Source organism: Canis lupus, chromosome 25 (assembly GCF_003254725.2).
Source record: "Canis lupus dingo isolate Sandy chromosome 25, ASM325472v2, whole genome shotgun sequence".
Lineage (NCBI taxonomy): Eukaryota > Metazoa > Chordata > Mammalia > Carnivora > Canidae > Canis > Canis lupus.
This window is the reverse complement of record NC_064267.1, coordinates 49,594,182-49,617,345: the sequence shown is the minus strand read 5'-3', so window position 1 is coordinate 49,617,345 and position 23,164 is coordinate 49,594,182. Positions and strand designations below refer to the sequence as shown.

Genomic DNA, 23,164 nt, shown 5'->3' with positions numbered 1-23,164 from the left:
TGGACATGCTTTGAAGGCAGGTGTCCCCGAAGGTACTGTCCAGGAAGGGAAAGCTCTGAGCTGTCGACCTCCTCATCCACACGCAGGGCCGGCCCGGGGGAGGGGTCGGGGGGTCCTGGCCCATCCCGGGGGACCGTCGCACTCCCGGAGAAGCGGCCGCGCCAGGCCCTCGGGAGGGCAGAGCATTCGGTCCTCCTGGCTTTCTGGAAGCTGGATTTTGTACCGGAGGGCAGCAGATCTGTGCTGATCCTACGAAAAGAAGGAAGACAGAGGAAACATGGTTATTTCCCCATCAGAAATTTTCATTTAAAACTGATTCATACAGGTCAGTTTAAATGGACTTTAAGACGAAGTTTCCCGTGAGGAAGTGACGGTGGCCAAGTGGAGCTGGGTGAGTGGGTCGGGCCATCGTGCTTCCTCCTCCTGGCTCTGTAGCCCCAGGAGTCCTTCATCCCTCCCGTCAAGAACTAGGTCTTAGCAAGCCAACGCCTGCGCCCCTTGGGGTGACATTTTACCATAGGAAGGGGCCCCGCATTGGTGGGGTGAGGCTGAGAGGCTGGGCCCAGGCTGGGGACACCTGCAGGGGGCAGGGGGCCAGCACGGTCCCCCGGGGAGGGCCTTGCCCCGTGCCCCACCTCCCCGCCACCTGCACCCACCCGGACCGCGTGTGAACCTTCTTGACACGTGAAGTGCCCTCTGTCCCTGAGAAGGCTGGGAGGTAGGATTTGGGAACGCCGGTCCATCCTCTATCGCCAGGAGACCCAAGAGCCCCGGGTGTATCACTCCAGGTGCAAAGTGGAGTGAGACACTGTCCCGGGCGGGTTTCTGCACGGCTCACCTGCCCCCGGGGCCCCGGGCCTCTTGCCCAGAGGCCAGTAGGGGATGCGGGGAGTCGCGGCCCGCACCCGACGCACCCTGTCCTCACTTTAGTGTTTGTCCCTGACTGGCTTTCTTTGAGAAACTAGGCGGGCCATAGGCGTGCGCTGCCTGGAGCGGTGCTGTCGCACCGGGACGGGCACCGGCGGCCTGTCGTCCTCTTGCTCCGGGGCGTGTGTCTGGCTGAGCAGACTCACCCTGTCCATCCCCGCGCTGCTCTGCCGGTGGCTCCTTGGACGGCTGCGGCTGGCCCTGCTCTTGCCCACGCGCAGGGATTTCCCACGTACGGAGACCACACTCGGGCCTGCAGTTCCTGGGTCCCAGGACCCAGATTCGGCCTCCCGAGGGCAAGCCTGTGACCCCCGAAGGGCCTCCTCGTCATGCCGCCGGCGGCTCCCGCGCCCCCGGGGGCTCGTGGTGTCCTGCGGGCTCGCCTGGGTCACGCAGGTGCCGCGGCCGTCAGGAGCCCTCCTTCCTGAGAAGCCTGTTCATCTTATTCCACTTTCCCCATTCTCCGCTGGAGGTCTGGAGCGTCTCCTTGGCCGGCGGAGACCGAGGCCTCGGGCGCCTCCGCGCAGGGCCCGCGAGCGTCGCCAGGGCTCAGCCTCCCCGGTAAACGGTGTCCGACAGCAGCAGTCCTGCCTGGAAATGTCGCCCGGCGGATCCACCTTGTCCGGGCGTTGGCGCTTCTGGCCTCTTGAGTTGTTCTCGAGCTTTGCCTTCCACGTTTGAGCCTGAATTCCTGCGGAATTCACTTTGGGCTGCGGTGAGTGGGGGCGGCTTCCGTCCCGTTGACACCTGCGCCCGGCAGTGTCCGGGGTCGCCGCGCCCGGGGACGGGCTGCGCGGGCTGCGGGCAGGGGCACCTGCTCTGCTCCGGGGTCCCTCCTGCCCCGTCCTTGATCCCGGGGCCCGCCCCGGGGGCCCATGCGCCGCGCCCACAGCTCAGCCTGCAGAGTGTGCGCGTCCCCACGACAGTAAGTCTTCTCGTCCCTAACTTGCTCCATCTCTCCGCGTCCTCCGCCTGTTGAAAATATTTCTGAACGGCCTTTATAATTTTCAGCCATAAAATTTTTGGTACTTTGTGTTCCTTTAACTATTAGGCCTTCATTCTTTGTTGGATGATATTGAAGTGCAGCCGGTTTGCCCATGTCGATCTCGCCTCGCACCTCGTGTCAGCTTGTAAGTTCTGCTGGCTTCGCGGTGATTCATTGTGGGGCCGAGGGCCGGGGGGCTCCGTACGGGCAGGCCTGAGTGCGGATCGTGATGGTTTGGTCCCATACTTTTCTGTGCATGGTGTTACTGCCTGTGCTTTCTCTGGCTGGAGCCGTGTCTTGTTCAAGGTTCGTCATTAAAAGCAGTATTTGCTGTGGTTTCTCTACAGATGCCCTTTTTCAGATTAAAGAAATTACCTTTTCTTCTTACTTTGCCGAGAGCTTTTATAATGTGAGCAGTTGCTGGATTTTATAAATGTGCTTATTTTCATTATTAAGATGATCAAGGTGATCGTTATTAGTGTAGTGAATCGCATTGATGGATGTTCTGTACAGATGTTGCATTTCTCATTTTAAATTCCACTTCTTTTCATCTTTTATCTGTTTTTATAGGCTGCTGGATTAAGCTTGCTAATAATTTATTTGGGATATTTGTGGCTGTGTTCATGACGGAGGCCGTAACTTTTTATGTTGTCTCTGCCTGGTTTCCATGACAAGGTCCTTACTAGCCTCATAGCAGGAGCTCAGGGGTGATCTTTATTTTTCTGTTTCCTTGGAAGTTTTCTTTAAAACTGAATGATCAGTTATTCGAAAGGTGGGCAATATGGTCTCTAATATGATCCTTGTGGGAAGATCGTAAAGTATCAATTCAATGTAGTTTGTGATCATAGAGTTACTCTATTTTTTGTTTTTTGTCAATTTGGGAAAGTTTTATTTTTCTAGAAATGTGTCTGCTTTATGGCCTGAAAGTTGTTTGTTGTATTTTGTCATATTTTCAGTGTCTGCCATCTCCACAGTTAATTTGTGGCTCTCTGTCATTTTCTAAACCACTCTCACCAGAAGTTTGTCTGTTTTATTGGCCTTTTTAAAGAACCACTTTTGTATCATGTTGGAACACGTGAATGTATGTAATGGTTGTTTTCCATTTCATTTATAGACTTATGATCTCCTTCCGTCTGTTTTCCTTGTATTTATTCTTGTGTTGTTTTTTCTAACATCTTAGAGATAAATCAAGCCTATTAGTTTGCATGCTAATGATTGTCACATGTGACTATGTAAAGCTGTCGATTTTTTTCTTAGTACAATAAGAGGAGAAGCTCGTAATTTATTACAGGTACTTTTTCATTTTCTTTCCATGTTAACGATTTTTAATTTTTTAAAAAAGATTTATGATTCACGAGAAACACAGAGACACAGGCAGAGGGAGAAGCAGGCTCCCTGCGGGGACCCTGATGCAGGACTCGATCCCAGGACCCCAGGGTCATGCCCTGAGGCTAAGGCAGATGCTCAACCGCTGAGCCATCCAGGCGTCCCCATGTTAATTATTTTTAAACGGCTGTTATGATCTCTTCTTTGACCCATGTTTAGAGATGCAATTTTTAAAAATTTACTTTGTATCAGAAAATTTTAGATACATTCGAAAGTGCAGAAAATGCTAGAAGGAGCCATTGCCATCAGTCATCCTGGGCGGTGCCGCGGACGCGTGGCCGTGTTCTATCTGTGCCCTCACTTACTTGCCACCTCTGCCCTCCTGATTGATTTGAATTCAGTCCCCGTCACCGTGTCGCCTCATTTGAAAGACAGGGACTCCGCATTAAGCGTACCTATGATGCCGTCCTTCCATCTAGACAAGACTGACAATTAAGATGTTCACCTAGTGTTTCTATGTCTGGACGGTATGTAGAATATATATGTATTTTTAGTGTATCGTTTGCCTCCGGGTCCAGTTAACACTCACACCTGGTGATGGGTGTGTCTCCTACAGTCTCCGGCTGACTCCACAGCTTCTCCCTCCGCCTGTTGTGTCTGTTTTGTTCTGACCTTTGCAGTTCATCTTTGAAGATATGAAGTGGCTTGTCTTGTGCAGTTTTCCCATGTTTTAAATTTTCCTTGATTTCATCCATCTCCTGTCTTGTCATTTTAAATAGACCTCTGTCACCTGTGTTCCCTATAAGCTAGTAGTTAGAGCCAGAGGTTTGATCAGATTCAGGTGTGATTATTTTTGGCAAAGACTTTCTAGATGCAGTGCTCTTCCCTCAGGAGTTACCCAGCTGTCCGTGTGTGCATGCGCGGGGTGTGGGCGTGCGGAGTGTGTGCGTGAGATGTGTGTGGTGAGTGGCCACATTTCTTTTTTTTTCTCCCTAAAATTGTTTTTGATTGATTCCGGGCCCCCGCTGCTCTGGAAGGCATCAGTGTTTCTAGCCTGCTCAGCCATGGAAGTAACTAGAACACTAACAACTCTCGCCAGGCCCCCTCCCTGCCCCTTACCCAGTACTTCGTTGTCGTCGAGTCTGATGCCACAGCTAGATGCTGTGTTCGTTCCCGTCTTGCACAGTGTTTATTGGGGATTCGTCTTCACCGTCGTCTTCGTGTTTGATTCTCAAACCGTCCTCATTTCTAACTGGATGTACGTCTGCATGCGTCCCGAGCTTGTTCTTGGAAGACAGTTCCTGTATCGCACATCGCTCTGGACGGAAGCACAGCTGGACAGTTGTCTCTTCGCGCTTAGGGGTGGGTCACCATCTCTTGGTCACCACCTCATCCCTCTGTAGGACACTCGCTCTTCTATTTCAGGGTGTTTGGAACATTTTCTTTGGTATCTGCAGTCCCACTTTGAAATTATCTTAATTTATTATTTGTTTGTTTTGTTTTGTTTTCCCCTGCTTTGGTTGTGCTTTCTGTGTCTGCAGATTCATGTCTCCCATCAGTTCTGGAAAATTCTCAGCCAGCTGTGTTCAAATATTGGGTCTGCAGAGCTCTGACCTAAGTGGAGGCTCGCAGTTAGGAGCGCACTCTGCAACAGGACTTCTGGGACCGCAGCTCTGTGGTCCTACCTGGCCGGGAGGCGGGAAGCCCAGGCAGCAGGACTGCTGGTCCCGGGCCATCGGTGACCCGTGTCTGGGAGAGGGGTCTGGAGTGGGCAGTTTGTGCAGTCAGTGGGGTTGTGGCAGGGGCGAGGAAGGGAGCGGCAGCATCACTGGACTTCAGATTTGTACCGAGATGTTAAGAGGACTGAGGTCTGCTCTGTTCTCTTCATTGTCTTCCACCCCTGCCCCCGTCTCACGGGAGCCTTATGTTTCTTCCCCAGAGGAGGAGGGGGACTGGGCTGCAGGGAGCGAGGTCTGCCCTAACCCGGGGCCGCTGTTGCAGGGTCAGCACCCAGCTCTGAGGACATGCAGGAGCCTGAATTCCTTTCTCCCTCTGCCTTAGAAAGTCTGTGCATCTCATCTGTGTGGGGCCCCGACAAGCTCCAGTGCTCCTGGCTCCTGTTCCTGTCACCCTGTGGTTCTGGGTGTGTGGGTACCCAGGACCCCTCACCTGTGCAGCCATGAGCACAGCAGGTGTGCAGAGCAGGAGGCCTGGCCTGGGCAGGGGCAGGGCCTGCTGTGGGAGGCGGCCTTGGCCGGGACTGGGCTGTCCCACTCTGGATGTGCGTGCACTCCTGGGACTTCAGGTGACATGCAGTTGCGGGTGGTGCGAGGATGGGCTGGTGTGTCTCCCCCCATGCACCTAGGCCTCTCTCCCCCACGCTGTGCCTACACCAGTTTTAAAGAAGGTGGTCCCGGGATGGCCACTCCAGTCTATTTGTTTCTAAACCCCCACGTCTGTTTCTCTAACAGGGCTTCCAGCTGAAAAAACGAGTAACTTGTACTGATTCATAAATCTAGGAGAAGCAAAGACACCACCGTAGTCCCTTCTTTGGGATCCTGGAAGCATAATCCATCATGATGATGCTTTCCAGTCACACTTCTTCACTGCTGGTTAAAGTACAGAATGGAATGTCCCAGAATCTGTGCATGATCAACAAGTTTTGATCCTTTACAGTTGAGTTTGCTAGAAAGAACTTGATTATAAAAAGTGAAGTCCCCACTCACGTGAAGAGAGTCGTCCCCCTAGGGTGTCCCTGTCCCCCTCACCGGCCACTGGACGCTCCAGGACAGTGCTTGCCAGCCCGAGATTTGCAGCATGGCTGGTGCCGAGGAGAACAGGCCTGCGTGCAGAATCCCGGAGCCTGGGTTGTGGGGGCCTCACCCCTGCCCAGCCGGCTGCGGGCCACCCCGTGCCTCGTGCTTCTCCACAGACTCCCTTCGGCTATGCTGGCCGGACAGGCACACCCCTGGGGCTGCGCTGGCCCCCTCCTGGGCCTCGCTCCTGGCCTGCTGACCACCCCGTTTTATCACGCTGCAAAAAATCACCTTCTGGGCCCAGGTTTTGGGGCGCAGCCTCAGGAGCACGTGAGGCAGGGCGGGCCCAGCTGCGCACACCTCTCCCGGGTGCCCTTCCCGCTTTGGCTGCCAGCCTCAGCTGCACGGCCTCCATGGTGGGTGACTGGCTTGGGGGCGTCCGGCTCTGGCATAGGCAGCACCAGCCACGTGCCAGCACTGCGCACACTGGCCCGCATTGCCCTGCAGGGAGCAACTGTCCTGTCGCTACCAGGGGCCTCCTCCCAGGCCACCGGGCCCCAGAGTCCACGCAGTCACCACGGCTCCCAACTGCGCATGCTGGCCTTGTGTCTGCAGACTCTGACCTACTTGTGGACAACTGGAGAGCCCAGGTGTCCCCACTGGGTGTCCTGTGAGCTGACATCCCAGCGGCCCCGGGTAGATGTCTCTCTGAGCTTCCTTGGAAGTGGCGCCCCGCTGCTGAGGCTGCAGACCGCAGAGCTGGCTCCCAGAAGCAGCCTCCCTCCCGCCCCGATGTCTCCCACTGTGGTTTGCTGGGATGTGGCCGGGAAGGCAGTGTTTGCAGGGCGAACCCTTCCTCCAGCTCCGCTGGCTTGCCTTCCCTGCCGGAACAGTCTCCCTGGGGCCAGCAGACAGCAGAGAGGCCGCGTGGGGGCTGGCCCGAGGGAGCCAGGCCACGGGGAGCCCCTCGCCAGCTGTGGGGACGCCCCCTGCAGGGTGGCAGAGGCTGTGGCCCAGAGTCTGTGCTGTGTGGGGGCACACGGTCCGGGGAGGCCGCGAGCCGGCAGGAAGCCGAAGTAGGGGGATAAAGAGACCATGGACGGGAACACACCCCGGTGTCGACTGTAGCTTTTGTCTTTCGTGCTGAAGGTAGCGTATCAGAGGTTTCCCGAGTCATCCCTGTGCCCGGCAGGCGACGTGTGGCTCTGCTGCACTTTTTAACGTGTCCTCCCGGCGCCGGGCGGGGGCTGCGCCTCTGCGGCCCTGTGTCAGCCTCGAGCGACGCCTCGCGGGGCGGCCCCCGCTGGACCCGTCCTGGGAGCTTCTCAGGAGCAGGAGTTGTTCACGGAGAGCACCGAGCAAGCCAGTAGTTACAGGGAAGACCTCTCTGGGTCGTGAGCCAGGTGAGCAAGGCCCAGGCCGGAGGCACAGGGGCGGTGGGGGGTGCGGTCGGGGGCGCTGACCCGCAGCCCTGGCTTCTCGGGTGAGCTGTGCGCCCAGCCTGACGGCCGCCCAGGGTGCCCTGCAGCTCGCTGGCTCCGCGTCCGCTGTTCACGACGCTTAGGCCGCGTGGACTCAGGGCCCCCGGCCGCCCGACGGGGGCAGCATCCCGGGGAGTGGCTTGTCCAGCCTCGGGTCAGGCTCAGCCCACGGGGCCTGTGATCACCTGCTGGTGCAGGAGGAGGGGGACGCTTGCTCTGCCCTGGGATGTCCTGTGCCACCTGCACGTGGGGCGGTCACCATATTTCTCATTGACTTGGAAGAGTTCTCAACCTCCTCCTTGGCCAGAAGGCAGAAGCAGGGGGTACAGCAGGGCCTACGAGTGTCCGCTTGATTTCTAGAGCCCTGCAAGGAAATCACATGCACAAAAAACACCATTTCAAAGGGTCGCCTCAATGTGACCTGCGTGCCGTGCTCTCTCCCTGCCCCACACCAGATTAAAAACCATCCCGTATATATACATCTGTCACGATCCATCAATACCTCCCTGGATTATAGTTCTTTCTTTACATGTAGATGTCAATTGGAAACAAAACAATATAGAACAAAATTGCCTTTTCTCGTGCCACAATCGTTTTATTTTTATGTTTCAGGCATACTTGAGCGTACAGTAAATTGTTAACAGAAGTTTCTTTCCTTGGCATCGCACGCATACATCGCAGTGAGGCACAGAGAAATAACCTATGTGCTTAGTTATATACGGAGCCAAGGTAGGAGCTTACGTTATATGCATTCCCTCCAGAATATTTTTAAATCCTTACATTTAAAATCTTGACTTCCACACCTCATCTCCCCTTTACACACACACACACACACACACCCACACCCACAGCACAGCATTAAATAGAAGAGTTGTCATCCAGTTACGAACGCTTTGGGGGAAGTGACAATCCGTATAAATCAGTATTTTGAATGGAACTTGATCATGTAGGTGCAGTCCTTTTGAAGGATATTTTTAATAGGTTCTGCGTTCTGAGGTTCCACGGCGAGATGGCAGGTTGAAGGCACGTGACAAATTTTTTCTTGTGAAATTCACAAAAACCTCAGGAGAGACACAGATGGGTCCCAAGCAGAGCTCGCCCAGACAGGACACGTGGGCAGCGCGAGGCTGTGGTCTCTAAACACCACTTCCCACTAAAGGGACCCACTTCTCCTTGGACAAACAGCTGATCCCAAAACGTGTGAGGATTTCCGGCACGTCTCGTCACAGCAGAACAGAGGGCTGCGGCCGGCTTCGGACCGGCTCGTGGGCCACGCCGGGGCCCTCGTCGGTCAGGGAGGGGGGACGTTAGAGCATCGTCCGCGCGGAACCGCAGTGGGCCCTGTTTCTTGGATCTTGAAAAACAGAACCCTTCCCATCGCTCACATCTGGAGGATGCTGCAAACTGCTCATTATTTTTGAAAATTGGCAAATAAAGGAAGAGAATCAGGCAGTGTCCCTGCCTTCCTTCTAAAAACTGTTTGTCAGGGTAAGAAGATAGTTGCCTCGGGGTCCTTCCTGATGACAGAAATAAGGTGGCGAATCCAGAGGCCAGGGTGGCCCTGGGCAAGCCCACCTCGCACCTCCGAAGACCTCGCCGCGGCAGCGGTCAGGGCCCAAGAGACGTGGAGACACAGCAGCTCCTGGAGCACCTGGGGAACCGTGCGCGGAGGTGGTCTTGACTCTGACGGCGCCTCCAGACCCCGCGTCCAGGTCACGGGCGCGCAGGCCGGGGGGCCACGTTAGCCTGCAGCCCAGGCGCGGCCCGCCAGGTCCAGAGCAGGGCAGACTCCACGGGGTGGACGATCGGTGTCCATAGCCCGTGAGCTGGAGGGGGTGCCGGCGGGAGAAGGAGCAGACCTTTAGCGGAGAAGGCATTGGAGGCGAGCGTCAGCCAGCACAGCGTGCGGCCTTATTTGGGTCTTGATTTGATCGAAGTTTACAAAACATGTGTGAGCTCGCTACAGCGTGGAAATGCTCTGTGGCTGTTTGATGATATCATGGAACAGTTGGTCATTTCTCTGGGCGTATTATGGTATCTGATTGTGGTTTTTAATAGAGTTGGTTCAGAGATACGTTCTGAAGTGTTACAGAGAACACGCCTCGATGGCCGGTCTGCCCCAGCGTATCCCAGACCAGGGTCACGGGCCCCAAGCACCGGCCAAGAGAAGCGGCCTTGGGGTTGGGAGTTGGAGAGCAGGTGGGTCAGTCACGGGCTCTGGGGCGGACCAGGGAAAGCCAGACCCGCGCCCGCCCCCTGGGGTGTGAATGAGAGAGGGGGCGTTGAGGCAGCCATGGGAGACTCCTGGACATCCTCCTCGCCGTGCCCTGGGGGCACGTGCCCCGGTGGGGGGTGGCCAGCGGGAGGTTCTTTCCCTCTGGAGGACGTAATCCAGAGGCCCTGGCCTGGGGCCACGCGCGAGTTGAGGACGGCCGTGGACTTCTAGGGCAGGCTCTTCAGGGAGAAGGTGGCCCCGGGAGCCGTCTGCTAAAAACGTCCCAGCAGAAATCACAGAAACCCACGGAAAGGTTAGAGTGTCCCTCCAAGGGAGTGTCGTAGAGTTGAGCACAAGGCGAGGAGGAGGCAGGTGGGAGGAAATGGAAGAGGAAGCTGGAGGGTCGTTCGAGCAGGTTCCCCAAGCATGAGGTTTCAGCAGCGGAGAGTGGAGACGAACAGTAGGTCAAGGCGGGCGGCGGGCGGCGCGAGGACAGCCCCAGACCGCCCGCGGCCATGTGACTGTGGACCTTGAGGACACTGGGTGGGGACGAGGAGGCCTCACCAACAGCCCGAGGGAGGAACCGCTCACAGCCAAGGGCCCAGGTCCGATGGCGTCCCGGCTTCCAGGGACGATTCTGGGGATAAGGCGAGGGAGCAGGGCTCCCGCGACCCCAAGGGGTGATTCTCCCGCTGGGGTTCTGAACGCAGCCGAAGCAGCGGAGCGTGGAGGGCGGGACGAGCGCGAGTGCCTTCGGGACACGCTTGGAGCGCAGAGGGAAGCTGGCTGGCGCGGGGACCGAGGAGGCCCTGCCGGCCGGGAGGCCGAGCCCGCTGGCGGCTGCGCGGGAGACCCCGGGCCGCCCGGCCGGACGCGAACCCCCCCCCCACTTGGCCCCTCGCGCTGCGGCCCCCAGCCCGTGAGCCGCCCCCGACTCCCGTCTGCCGCCGACCCGGCCTTCTCGCCCCCGCCCCGCCGCTCGGGGAGGCCTGGAGGCCGCCCATGTGGGCGCAGGGGCAGGAACTGGGGGTGGGGGTGGCGCTGGGCTTCCTGGGGGTCACCCAGGACCTCGCCCCAGACGGAGCCCTTCCTCGCCAGCGGTCCCCGGCGCCGCGGGCAGACTGGACTCGAGACCTCCTGTCTTCCCAGGAGCCTTCCTCACTCTTGTCGCCGCCATCAGCGAAAGAAGAGCGCCTGGGGCACCCGGGTGGAGGGTGTGAGCATAACGAAAAGGGGGTGCTTGGCCAAGCCAGCATGCGGCTGGGGGGCAGGCATGGGATTTGGGGGCGATTGCTGCTCCCTGCGGTGGGGACGTGGGGTGTCCAGCTCATCGCCCTTGCTCTCCCCAGGGGACGTGCTCTTCCGCACGTGTGACAGGGCCACGGTCAACGCGTTCCCAACGCCCCCTCCCTCTGCGCTCCCCCCACCCCACACCCCCGCCCCCGTCCCATGGACAGAATGTCAGAGCGGGAGGTGATCCTAGTCACAGAGTTGGAATAGCCGGCCTCCCCCCGCGATGTGAATGAGTCATTCTTCACTCGGGCAGACCCGAAACTTCTGGAGAATAGTGCCGGCCTTTATTCCCTATCGATACGGCGGCATGAAGCGGCGCTAGGGAAGGAGGATCTAACCCCGTCATGGAAACGACAGTGTCCTTTCTGACGATTGTTTATTTGAAAACAGAGAGACTAACAGATTTTCCCTGTTTCTGATTGAGAACTTGGAATTCTCGGCCCGGGCTTGCCGTTTCGCCCTGAAACCCTGAATATGGTCTTTGTGCTTTTACTAACGTCACGAGTCTGATTGTATTAATATGTTTCTCAAGGCCCAACCTATAAAAGCAATTTTCTACTCCACATAAAATATTCATGAGAATACAGGCTTTTTTGTTTTGATGCTGCATTCTTTAAGCAGAGAAGGTTGTATTGTTTCCTTCGGGGCGCGCTGGGTCAGGAGCCCTCGCAGCTTCTGCTGAGAACTCACGGCATTTCAAATAGTTTTTGATACAGAAATAGTACGGGTCCTGTTTGACGCACCCGCCAGCGACCGGGATGAATAGGGATTGTGGCCGCAGTGCCCCCCGGCCTGCGGGGGGGCTGGGGACGGGGCCCGGGGACGGCTGTGCTCCGGCCGCCTGCCTGCCTGCCCGCGCGGAGGAGCGGGGCGGGGGCGCCTTTCCCAGGAGGCCTCTCCAGCGTCTCCTTGTCCCGCGTCGCTCCCAGCGTTGGCCGTCGTGCCTACCCGTGAGCGCGGCATTGTTTTCCGACAGGAGGAAAGGGCAGGAGCCGGCTCTGGTGCAGCCGACGTGGGTCGTGATAAGCCGTCCGTTCTCTTTGCTCCGCGTTTAACTCTTTGGCAGAAGAAGGGAGTTTTAGTTGAGACTTCAGAGTGGTAAACTGAGGCAGTACAGCCTCCCGTTGTGAGACCTGGGGAATACGGCAGAAACGACGCAGTGAGGACCACGTGCCCTCCTGGTGACATGAGCAGAGCCCAGCTCCTCGCCCCCTGAGCCCTGCGTACACCCCTCCCCTTCATCCACGGCCCCTCCCCGCCCCAGCATCCCCCCACCCCCGGGAAGGGCTGGAGGGAGCTGCCAGGGGGTGCTTCCCTGGAAGATCCCCCATGATTCCAGACTCAGGTAACCTGGGAAGACTTTGAGGGAACGGGGTGAACCTCGGCTTGTGTGTGGAGGCTATGCACAGCCCGTGCCCCCCCAGGCCCGCGTCCACCTGCAGCATCCGTCCGCGCCCCCAGCCCTGCCCTGATTGGCTCATCCTGTGTCCCCAGGACCCTCCACTTACGCCCTGACCTCTGGGCCCTTGCTCACGCCGTGCCTGCTGGGCCAGGGAGCCGCGGCCCCCGAGTGGCCCCTTCCCCGCGTGTGCTGTCGGCCCACGGCCCTCTCTCCGGTGCTTCCTCGCCGGGCAGCGGCCCCGGCCCCGGCCCCCGGCTCCTCCGGAGGACCTGTCCGTAGAGAAGCTCTGCCTGTCGTAGTTCTGAAGTTAACACGAAGGATCGCTTGAACGGACTTTTACGTTGAGCGTCTGAAGAGGTTAACCCCGAGACGTCTCTGGTGGTCCCCTGGCCGCCTTTGCGTACAATAGAATCAGGAGAAGGGAAGCCCAAGTGGGCAGCAGAGGGGCTTCTGGCCTGCGTCTCGGGGCGCCCGTGGCCCCTTAGGGTGGGGGCGCCCCTGACCTGCCTGCCCCGGGCAGGTGAAGCCATGCAGCTTACAGGGGGGAGGGGGGGCTGTGCTCATTTCGGGACTCCTCCGTGGTTCGTCCTTGGGCTGAAACCTGCAGCTCAGCCAGGCCAGCGGAGTGGGACACACGGGGGGCCGCTCTCGCCCGGGCAGGTGGACTGTTCTCGCTCCAGCGGTCGCAGGCTGCGTGGCCCGGTGCCCGTGTGTGTGTGCGTCACCCGGAAACACAGCCGGGCTTGTCCTCAGAGAGCGGAGGCGGGCTGGGGGCTGGGAGGTCTGCCCTGTCCCTGCGTGTGTGGGGCGGGTCCTGGGAGCCGCCTCCTGACCACGCACCATACCCGGGGGCACAAGGGCGGAGCCCACCAGCCGGCCACGGTCATCCCGCCCCAACACGCTTGTGAACGAGGAAGAAGAGCATGTGCCGGGTTCTGGGGGAAGCCCAGTCCTGCTCCCCTTTCTGTCCGATGGTCGCTGCCCGGTCCTCCCTGCCCTCGTGTCTATTCCTTTATAGAAAGTCTGGAGCAAGTGGGGGAAGTAGTGAGGTTTCATAAAGCTGGTGCTATTCAAATGGTTTTCCTTTTTTTTTTTTTTTTTTTGATATTTCATACTAAAAGTGCTCAAGAAAAGAAAGGACATTGATAAAATCCAGTCTTTCCCAGCTTGCGCTGGTGGGTGTGGGAGGGATGCTGCTGCTCCCTGTTCATGAAAACAGTATATTTGTGTAGATTTATTTCCCGTAAATACCACACAAAACCGTCTTGACACGTGAAGCCCGAGACTCAGTTGGAAATACGTGCACACGGCTGGGGGTCGCGTTTCACCGACGGGGAGAAGAAACGGAAGATAAGCAGACCCTGACCTCTTCCCTGGCCATCGGGGCCCAGGGACCGGAGAGTCGGATACTTCGTTAAGATGGTCGGATCCCGCGTACTTCCCGACCACCCTCGGGGCGGCTCCGTCTCTTCCCTCCATCCCCTGTGGTCGGGGTGAGGCGCGCCGCAGAGTAGAGCTGGTCCCGGCCTCGGGGGCTCCAGGCCAGGGGAGCAGCGGGAGTGGCCTCGGGTCCTGGGGGAGGGAGACCCCGAGCTTCTGTCTGGGGGCCTGCGGGTCCACGCCTCGTCCCCGGCGGCGTCCAGGACTCTGCCCTCGCGCTGTGCCTCGTGGGCTCTGTGACCCCGTGTCCATCCAGGGCGCTGGGGTCAGGGGCCGGGTGACTAGGACCGGGGGTTTCCCTGCCCTGCCTCATCACAGCAGCCAGCGTGGCACCTGCTACCTGGGCCGTGACCACAGAAATGCTCCGTCCTGGGGGGCGGGTCCCCTCGGGCCGTTTAACCAGGAAGTCTGGGCTGTGAGGCTGCAGAACCCGGGCTTCCGAGGAACGAGGTGATGGCTGGGACCGGAGGGCCGCGTGGTCTCAGGGCCCGTGGGTGGGCTGCCCCGGACACGCTGGAGCAAGGTCAGGTGCACGGCGCAGCCCGACCCTCAGAGGGAGCTGGTCCTTGGTGGCCCGTGTCTGCTGCGTGTGTCTCCCACCCAAGGGCTGAGCTCCCTGGAGGGGAGGCCGCAGTCTCCTGCCCCCGGCTCTGGGGTCTGGACCGTGTCCCCTGAGGAAGTGGACCCCGAGCAGGCTGTGGGGGACTTTCTGGAACGCCGGGGAGCTCGGGGGCCTGTGTGCGGCCGTGTGCTGCAGGAGCAGGTGGCTGGGCTGCCCCTGGAACTCAGAGGGGTTATGTGGGCAGAGCCTGGGGGCTGTTCATGGCACGTGTGAGAAAGGCCACAGCGTGTCCCTGGCGGCACCCCTGGCCGCGCCTCTGCACCCCTGTGCGCTGCAGATGTGACCCTGCCGGGAAGGGAGCACCGCGTGGGCCGGTGACGTGGTGGCCGCCGCTGAAAACTGGCTGCGTGCTTTCCCTCACTGTGCTCTGGTATTGATGTGCAGCCATTAAGATTGATTTAGCTCCTGGTTCTAATCAAAATCACTTGAGCTTTTGTCGGGGGCACATTGGTCCAGGAGGAAAAGCCCCTTCTGTGCGAGGCGCGGAAGCGCAGGGCCTGCTGAGGCTGGTGCGGGCGGCCGGCGCGCCCCTGGCGGGGAAGCCTGGTGGCCGAGGGCGCCCGCCTCCCCGTGGAAACGCTGGCCGCCGTCTGTCCAGACCCCGCGGGCCGCACACGGAGCCCAGCAGCTCCGAGCGCCCGAGCACAGGCCGGCCTGCCTCTCCCCTCGCTGGCGCGCTCTTCAGAGCCCTTCCTTTCTTCTCCCTCCCTTGACTTGCAGGGATGACGTCAGGAGGGCCTCGGGCGCATCGGGGCCTCCCGGGCGGGGGGCGGCCGTGCCAGCGGGTGTCCTGGGCTGACCTGCCACGCGCTTCTGTGATCTTGCACTTGAGGAACGGAAGGCCTCGAGGCCCCCGAGTCCTGCATGTTGAGCCTGTTGGGGGAGAGGGGGAAGAGGCAGCCCGAGGGTTCCATGCACCCTAGCGCCCCGGGCACCCCTCGCAGTGGTGTCGGGGAGGGAGGGGCCGGGGGTCGCCGTGCCGCTGCAGTGACCGGCGCTTCTGTGCTGTGCTCTCTCCCACAGTGGATGTGGCCTCCGCGCTGCCTCTGCAGGTCGCCCCCCCGGCGGTGCCCATGGACCTCCGCCTGGACCACCAGTTTGCGCTGCCCGTGGCGGAGCCCACCCTCCGGGAGCAGCAGCTGCAGCAGGAGCTACTGGCCCTCAAGCAGAAGCAGCAGCTCCAGAGGCAGATCCTCATCGCCGAGTTCCAGAGGCAGCACGAGCAGCTCTCCCGGCAGCACGAGGCCCAGCTGCACGAGCACATAAAAGTAAGTCGCTTGGTGGGGCCCCTGCGCCCCCGCGGGAGCCTTCCGTGTGCCGGGTCCTGGCGGTGTCCCCGTGCTGCTGCCGAGGCGTGCTCCGGGCCGGCGGCCGCGATGCCGCAGTGGCACACGGGCTGCCCCTCGCTGTGCCGAGACCAGGCCACCCGGCAGCCACACGACCTGCGGCACCTCGTGGGAAAGTCACGGCGCAGGAGCGGAACTTGAGGGGGGGGGGGGCGTGCTCGTCACCTGCTTTCATCCAAAAATACAAGCTGTGCCCCCGAACAGAAAAATTAGCTGTGAGCACGAGCACCAGCATATTAGCAGCGACCACCCCGGGGTGGTGTATTTATAAAGCATTGTGATTTTTTTTTTTCTTGTCTTGTCTTAGTTTCTCTCATTGGTCTTTATAATTGAGAAAAATATACTAATATTCTCTTTGCTTTTACATTTAATCTAAATATAAATTTAGAACCAAGTAGAGGCACCCCGTCCCTTAGATCCAGGCAGGACAGATTAAAAGTATGAAGGTGATCTTACGTTGTCCAGTAGCCACACTAAAACAAAGCAGGAAAGCCCAGGTTGTATAAGTAACCGGTTGCTTTGTAACAAAATACCCCAAACTTAGCCATTTAACACAGAAACAGGCATTATCTCGTAGTTTCTGGGGTCAGAACGAGGGGCTCCCTAGCTGCTGGCCGTGACTCGGGGCCCCTCGTGAGGCCGTGGCCAGGGCTGCGGGACCACGTCCAGGCCCACAAACGTGGTTGTGGGCGGGAGGCTCAGGCCTCGGGACCAACGAAGCCCCCACCGTGTAGCCCGAGTGTCTCCCGTGGCCTGGTTGGAAGGGACGGACCCCCTGCCCTGCCTTACTGTACTGGTCGTGCAGCCCAACCCTGGCACATCCTGATACCAGGAGACAGGGAGCCTGGCTACCGAAAAGGTAAAGTCAGTCTCGATATATCTCATTTAACCTCACCATTTCCGAGATATTTCAACGTGTAGTCGGTACTAGAACTTTCGTTCGCCCTGAGTCTTGGAAACTGCTGTGGCCGTACGTGTGGAGCGCATCTCCCCCTGGACCAGCTGAGTTTCAGGCACAACGTGGCCACGTGTGCTCAGTGGCTTGTGTGATACGGCACCACTGTGAGGGTTAAGAGCCTGCTCGCTGTGCCACCGGATGCTTCTAGGACGGCCTTTCGATGGAGCCCCACGCGGCCCCTGGGCAGACGCCCTCTGCTGAGCTCTGGCTTCTTCAGGCCTTAGCCGGGCGCTGCAGAATCTGGTGCACCTGTGTCTGCGTCCAGCCAGGAGCTCCTCCCATCGCAGGGTCTCCCCCCTTCCTGGTCTGTAGCTTACCGATCAAAGGATTCGTTTCATGCTCTCCATCGCAGACGGGAGGGAGAGGTCGGCGTGCCAGGGCTGGGGGGTCGGTTCCGTGCGTGGGCTTCCTGGCACCACCCCTGGGCGAGGCCTCCAGCCTTGTCACCTGGCTCCACGGGCTGCGTCCCAGGCCTCGTATGCCCCTGAGCTGGCCTGGCACCAGCTCCCAGTCCCCACTGTGGACGCTGAGCCACGTGTGCACACTTTCAAAGGCACATTTCCAGAGTCTGTCCTCGGGCCTCACGGGAGCAGCATGTGTGGGGAAGCTGCAGGGAAGCTGCATGGCCCGCCCTGGGCCTTGGGAGTTCTGACCGCTGCTTTGGGTTTTGGGGGTTCAGCTTTGCCGTAGCTGCCTCTGCTGCCGTCACCCTGACTTGGTGGCCTCCTCGGGTGGGCGCAGGACAAGCCAGGGTGGGGATGGGTCCCTGAGCTGCGGCAAGTCAAGGCCCTGTGGTTCCGACTGGAGTTCAGGCAGCCCGGGGTCCTGTGTAACACATGTTGCCGGCGCCGGCCTCTGGGCACACCGGCCCCCAGCAGCCATCGTCATGCCTTGCTCTTACACAAGTGCTCTTGGGCTTGGGGTGGAGCAGTTGGGAGCCCACGGGAGCAGGTGCCATGCCCCGCATTTGCCCCACACGTGGGCCTCCGGGGGCTGCTGTCCGGCTGGGGGCCGTCCCACACGCTTGGCCGGTGTCCGGGCCGGGGAGAGCAGAGTGTCCGAGGCTGGCCTCGAGAGATGCTCGCCAGCCAGAAGTCCCGGGCGTTGGCGTTCTTCCCAGTGACCACCTGCAGCCCATAGAGCGGCCTCGCCCCAGGCTTCTTGGTACGTGGCAGAGGGCTGCCCGCTGCATTCTGTCCTGGGGCCGCCCTGCAAGCAGACCCGTGGCTCTCCTGTACCCAGCCCGGGCCACCCCTCTCAGGCCAGGGCACCGTGTGCCCCCAAAGCCCTTTATCCCGGTGTGCCCCCCGCACACGGCCCCTCATCTGGCCCAGGTGGGCTGAGAACTCGGGCGCCGCCACCTGCCCTGCGCGGGTACGGCTGCAAGACTGTGCCCTAACTGGCGGCCGTGGCTGTCTGATATTTGAGGAAGACGTACGTGTCCGCTGAATTTGTAGCTTTTACTAGAAAATGGGAAATTGAGAAATAAACAAGGCCCCGGTGTGAGAGGGGGCGTCGGGTCGACCAGGAAGCAGGAAACTGGAAACCCTTGAGAGGGGTGGGTGCTGCTGCCCCAGGACGAGGCCGGGCTTCCCACCTGCCGGGTCTGGCCTCCCCGACCCCTGGCCCCACGTGGCGCTTCAGGGCTTTACGTCCCTGGAAGAGTGCAGATGGAAGAGTCTCTCTCCTGAGTCCTCACATCAGCACCTGCAAGCTCCAGAGCAGGTGCCATAGGGCCTGTGCGGGGAGCATCTGGCTGTCGGGGTGCACCTCACCAGAAGTCTCCCAGGAGCACCCCTCACCCACGGGGCCGGGTGCTCTAAGAGGTGTGGGGAGCCCCACAAACAGCTCTCACAGACATGGCCCCCCACACATGGTCTCACGACCTGGATGAGGCCCCTGGAGATGAGGCCCTGCCCCCACAGGTGAGTCCCCACCCCCCCAGGTGAGGCTCTGACCCCACAGGTGAGGCCCCTCCCCTAGAGATGAGGCCTCCCTCCCACAGGTGTGGCCCCTTCCCCACAGGTGAGTTCCCGCCGCCCCCCCCACCCCCATGATGCTCTGAGCCCACAGGTGAGGCCCCCTCAGATGAGGCCCCGCCCCCACAGATGTGGCCCCGCCCCTACAGTTGAGGCCACCTCCCCCCCCTCCCCCCCGTAGGTGAGGCCCACAGGTGTAGCTCTAGGCCTGGCTCTCAAAATCACAGGGAGAATCCCAAGTCTACATGTTCTCTGCATCTCAGTCATTTGTTTCATTTTTTTTCACGTAAAATGGAGGTCGTGAGGCGGTCTGCCCTCTGATGGTGCCGAAACTTCAGTTGGCTTCCGTTTGGATGTTGAAACGCTCTTCATGAGCCTTCACGTCGTGGGTGACATTTGGCAGTGCGGTTTGTCAGGCTTCTTGAACACACAGTCTGATTTGTGTCATTGAATCATCAGTGAATTTGCATAGGATTTTGTAATTAAGGGAATAGTCTTGAAAATACAAGTTAAATTGCTAACTTGGGGTAAGTACGATCTTGCCTAAGGTCCCCGAGCTCCATGTGGCACTTGCACGTGACGCAGACCCTGCTGGTTGTGGCTGACCCAGGCACGTGTCCCCTTCCGTCCTGGACGTCACTCAGTTGCCCGCACCAGAGGGTCCCAGGCGAGCGGCATCGCTGGGGCAGAGGGGAGCGTGCGCGTGGGGGCCGCGCGTGTTTGTGCCCAGAAAACCACTGACTGTTTCATCAGCTGGAATTGCCTACGTGATTAGAAGACTGTTAGCTAGACTTGCCCCTTTGGGAGTTAGTGGCGCTATTCTTAATTTTTTTTTTAATTTTATCAAAGCAATACACGTTTCTCATGTTTCAAATCAAAAAGCGCAGCGTTAACAGAGCCCGCCCGTCCCTGCCTCCCACTGGCACCCGGGGCCTGACGTCTGTCCCGGCCTGTGCTCCCGTCTCTACACAGCCGGCCTTGCCCTTCCAGTAAAGACCCCGTGTGGCGATGTCGCCCTCGCAGGGGCGTGAGTCTCTTCCCCTGCACCCTCAGGCCCCCGCAGACACGCCGCTTTGGGCGCCCCCAGGTCCTCAGGCCACTCTGATCAGAGAACTGTGCGGGGCCCCCGTTCTCGCGTCCGTGGAGCGTATTGCTGCACACACCAAGTGACCGCGTGCCCTTTGGTTCAGCTCTTGGCTCTCTCCCCCTCCCATCGGCTTGGTTCCGTGTCCCCGAGGAAATCCCGTCCTGCAGCCTGGGAGCCTGTAAGTGCTTTTCACTGTGGGCAGAGGCTGGTCACACTCGGGGCTCCCGGTCCTGTGGTTCTTGGGCTGCGCGTGATTTTTAAGGGTAACGATGCGATAACATGCTTTTTATGTCTTAAGGTACCTGAAATCTGGCGGTGGTACCTCTTCAGATCAGGATCGGTGATTTCAGCATTCATTTATGCACAGAGGACAAGAGTCGCCTCCTGTAAGCCGGCAGGAGGCCCTTCCTGCTTGAGGGGTGACAGCCGCCATTTCCAAGGGTCTGAAGACTGCCCTGTAGTGTCTTCGTTAGCTGCTGCTGCGTAACAAACCCCCAGGCTCGACACTTAGCACGGCCGTCCTTTGGTTTGCTGAGGGGTGTTTGAGCCGCCCGCGGGGGTGGCCTCACCCTCTGGGCTGGTGGCTGCAGGCCCTTAGGGGCCGGTGGAGTATCTGCTGGTTTCAGGGTTCCACGCTCACCGGAGGGCAAGTATGTCTTAAGCAGCAGCCCAAATCCCAGAGGCTGTTTGCCCGCTGGCCAAGGCAAGTCTGGAGGCCAAAGTGACGGTTGATGTGGACCCAAGGCAATGGACACTGGGGGGCACGCCGTAAACGGGGCCCAGCAGTACAGCCGCCTTCTCCAGGAGCACCCTCTCCCCAGCCAGGTTCACGGGGTTCCGCGCCCCGGGGCAGCACTCACTCGCTGAGTCGGGAGCACCGTGGGGGGAGAAGGGGACAGGGCTGCGGACCTGGACACTGGAAGCCCCAGCGCCGGCCAGAGTCCCTGTCCCGGCCGCGGTTCTGGGATCAGGTGTGCATCCCTTCACCTCCATCCATGGGCAGGGATGCTCTCATTGGTGTTTTTTGTTTTTGTTTTTGTTTCCATTTTTGGCCAATATGTCTTTGTATCGGGAGCCCGTCAGCATTTGGCCTCATGACGGGCATCGCGAGCCCTCAGGGAGTGTAGGTTGACCCTGTAAGGGGCGCTGCCAGAGCGCCTGCATCTGGGGCTCCCGGTGGCAGCCACGGCCTGTGCGTCGGGCCCTTCCCTCCCCCGTGCCCTGCAGCCTACAGACTCCCCGCTGGAGACCTGCCACCAGCCCTTCCGCAGCCTCGTCCTTGTGGATTTGTATCTCTTCCCAGAAATACTCTTTTCTGCTCCTGCTTGGTCTTCAGAGGGGAGCAGGGCAAATGCCACATTTCCCGGGTGCCGGCCTCCTCTTTAGGGGTCCCGCACACAGGGGTCCCCACAGACCCGGGCGCTGCCGTGTTCACAAGGAACGTCGGCGCGTGAAGAACCTCTCTCTGATCGTTAATTATTGAATAACTGGAGCTGGGGAAGCTCTTATGTTTGAAGTGTGTCCCTGTCGTCTCCTAGTGTGTAAGCCGTGTGCGCACGTGTGTGTGTGTGTGTACTTCCACGGGATCGTATTTACCATATTGTCGACATTTCTCTCTGTCATTGCTTATGCCTCAAACATAGGGTTTTCACGTTTATTGGAGTCTCCCAATGAACCATAATGAATTTTGACAACCAAAAATACTTGACCTTTAAGGTCATTTCTGGTTTTTCATATGTTGCATGTTTCATGCACTCGTCCAGACAGAGAGAGATGGAACTGCCGACCCGGGGTGGGGGGTTCCTCACCTACCACCCTGTTTTCCCCACAGCCTGTGCCCATCCTGAGCGAGCGTGTGTCCGTCTGTAGCTCTGTCTCGCACACCCCCAGCCCCCGAACACCCCATGCTTATGCCACGGGCAGGATAGTAGTGCAGCAGGGACCGGGATGGGCGGCACCGGCACCCGGGCTCCCCCCAGTCCTCCCTCCCCTACCCACGGGGGCCGTGCAGGGGCGCGGGGTTACCACCACCCCCGGCGGTCTCACGCACTGCTGGCACCTCTTCACACTGCGTCCATTCTGTCTCACGTCATGTGTGCGCTTCCTGGATTGTGGGTAGCATCATTTCTATATGTTAATATTGACTTTTTAAATTTTTTTCTACTAATTGTCATTTTCTTTGCTGCTTTTTTCTCTTGCATGCTCTGTCTTTTCGGTAGAGGGGTATTTTTAAGTAGAGGGCACTATCTGGGCATCAAACACATGGGATTGTAAAATTCACGGAACACAAAATTTATCAATTATCTTTTTAAAGTGTACACTTTAGTACACGTCCAGTATTACACAACCATGAGCACGCGGGAATGCCAGAATATTTTCATCGCCCCAAGAAGAAACCCCGCGTTCATTAAGCAGGCACTGCCCGTGGCCCTGGGGCCGGCCACACCGAGGTCCTTCCTGCGTCCGAGCTCGCGCACTCCGGACGGGCCGTGTGCACACCGTCACGCAGCGCGCGGCTCTTTCTGTCTGGCTTCTTCCACTCAGCGCAAGACTCTCGAGGCTCATCCACGTTGCAGCTGCGTCGGGGCATCCTTCCTTTTTAGGGCCAGATATATCCCACTGTGTGGCTGTTCCTCGGTCGGTGCCTCCATCCGACAGGTGCCCGACAGTTGGGCACCTTTCTGGTGGCTGCGAGTTGTGCTGCCGTGAGCATCGGCGTGTGCGCTTCTGTTGGAGTATCTGCGTTGAGTTCCGGGGGGACGCCTGGTTTGGGGGCCGCCGCCTTACATGGCAGCTCCCTTTAATTCAGGGGAACCTCTCAACCTGACTCACTTGTGTATTACGGAGAAATAGCATGAAACGTACCATTTTATCCGCCTCTGAGTTGAAGTTCAGTGGCGTTACGTGTGCTCACGTTGTCGTGCAGCCGTCAGCACCGTCCATCCCCAGAACGTTCTCATCTCCCCAAACAGAAACACTGTCCCCATGAAACATGGACCCCCGACCCCTGCCCCGGCCTGGAGCCACCCTTGTAGCCCATGGATTGGACTCTTCCAGGCACCTCGTGTCAGTAGCGCCATATAATACTTGTCTGGGATGGATAAATGTCGAGGGTCTGGGTGTTCAAGGTTGTGTGCTGCTGGCAAATACCTAAAGTAGGCAGTGTTCCCCGGCAGGCGAGGCCACTGCCACGTGGGTCTGTTTGAAGACCTGTGCGTGCACACCTGGGGTGCTTCATAGCGGGCACCTGGGCGCAGGTGTGGGCGCCCCTGCCACTGTTCCTGTGGCCAGCCCCACGCTGACCCCGGGGGGGCCCAAACACAGGCTGTTTTGCTCAGTTACTTTGC

The 23,164-nt window shown here is 59.1% G+C and overlaps 1 protein-coding gene across 10 annotated transcripts in view; it reads left to right on the top strand.

Annotated features, from left to right (window-relative positions):
• Positions 1-23,164, top strand: part of HDAC4 (histone deacetylase 4) — a 273,029-nt gene that overhangs the window by 151,624 nt on the left and 98,241 nt on the right. For all 10 annotated transcript variants that reach the window (XM_049101240.1, XM_025463635.3, XM_025463633.3 and 7 more), the window contains one exon: positions 15,471-15,715. In XM_049101240.1, coding sequence (XP_048957197.1) covers positions 15,471-15,715 — 245 coding nt within the window. The remainder of the gene's footprint in view (positions 1-15,470; positions 15,716-23,164) is intronic.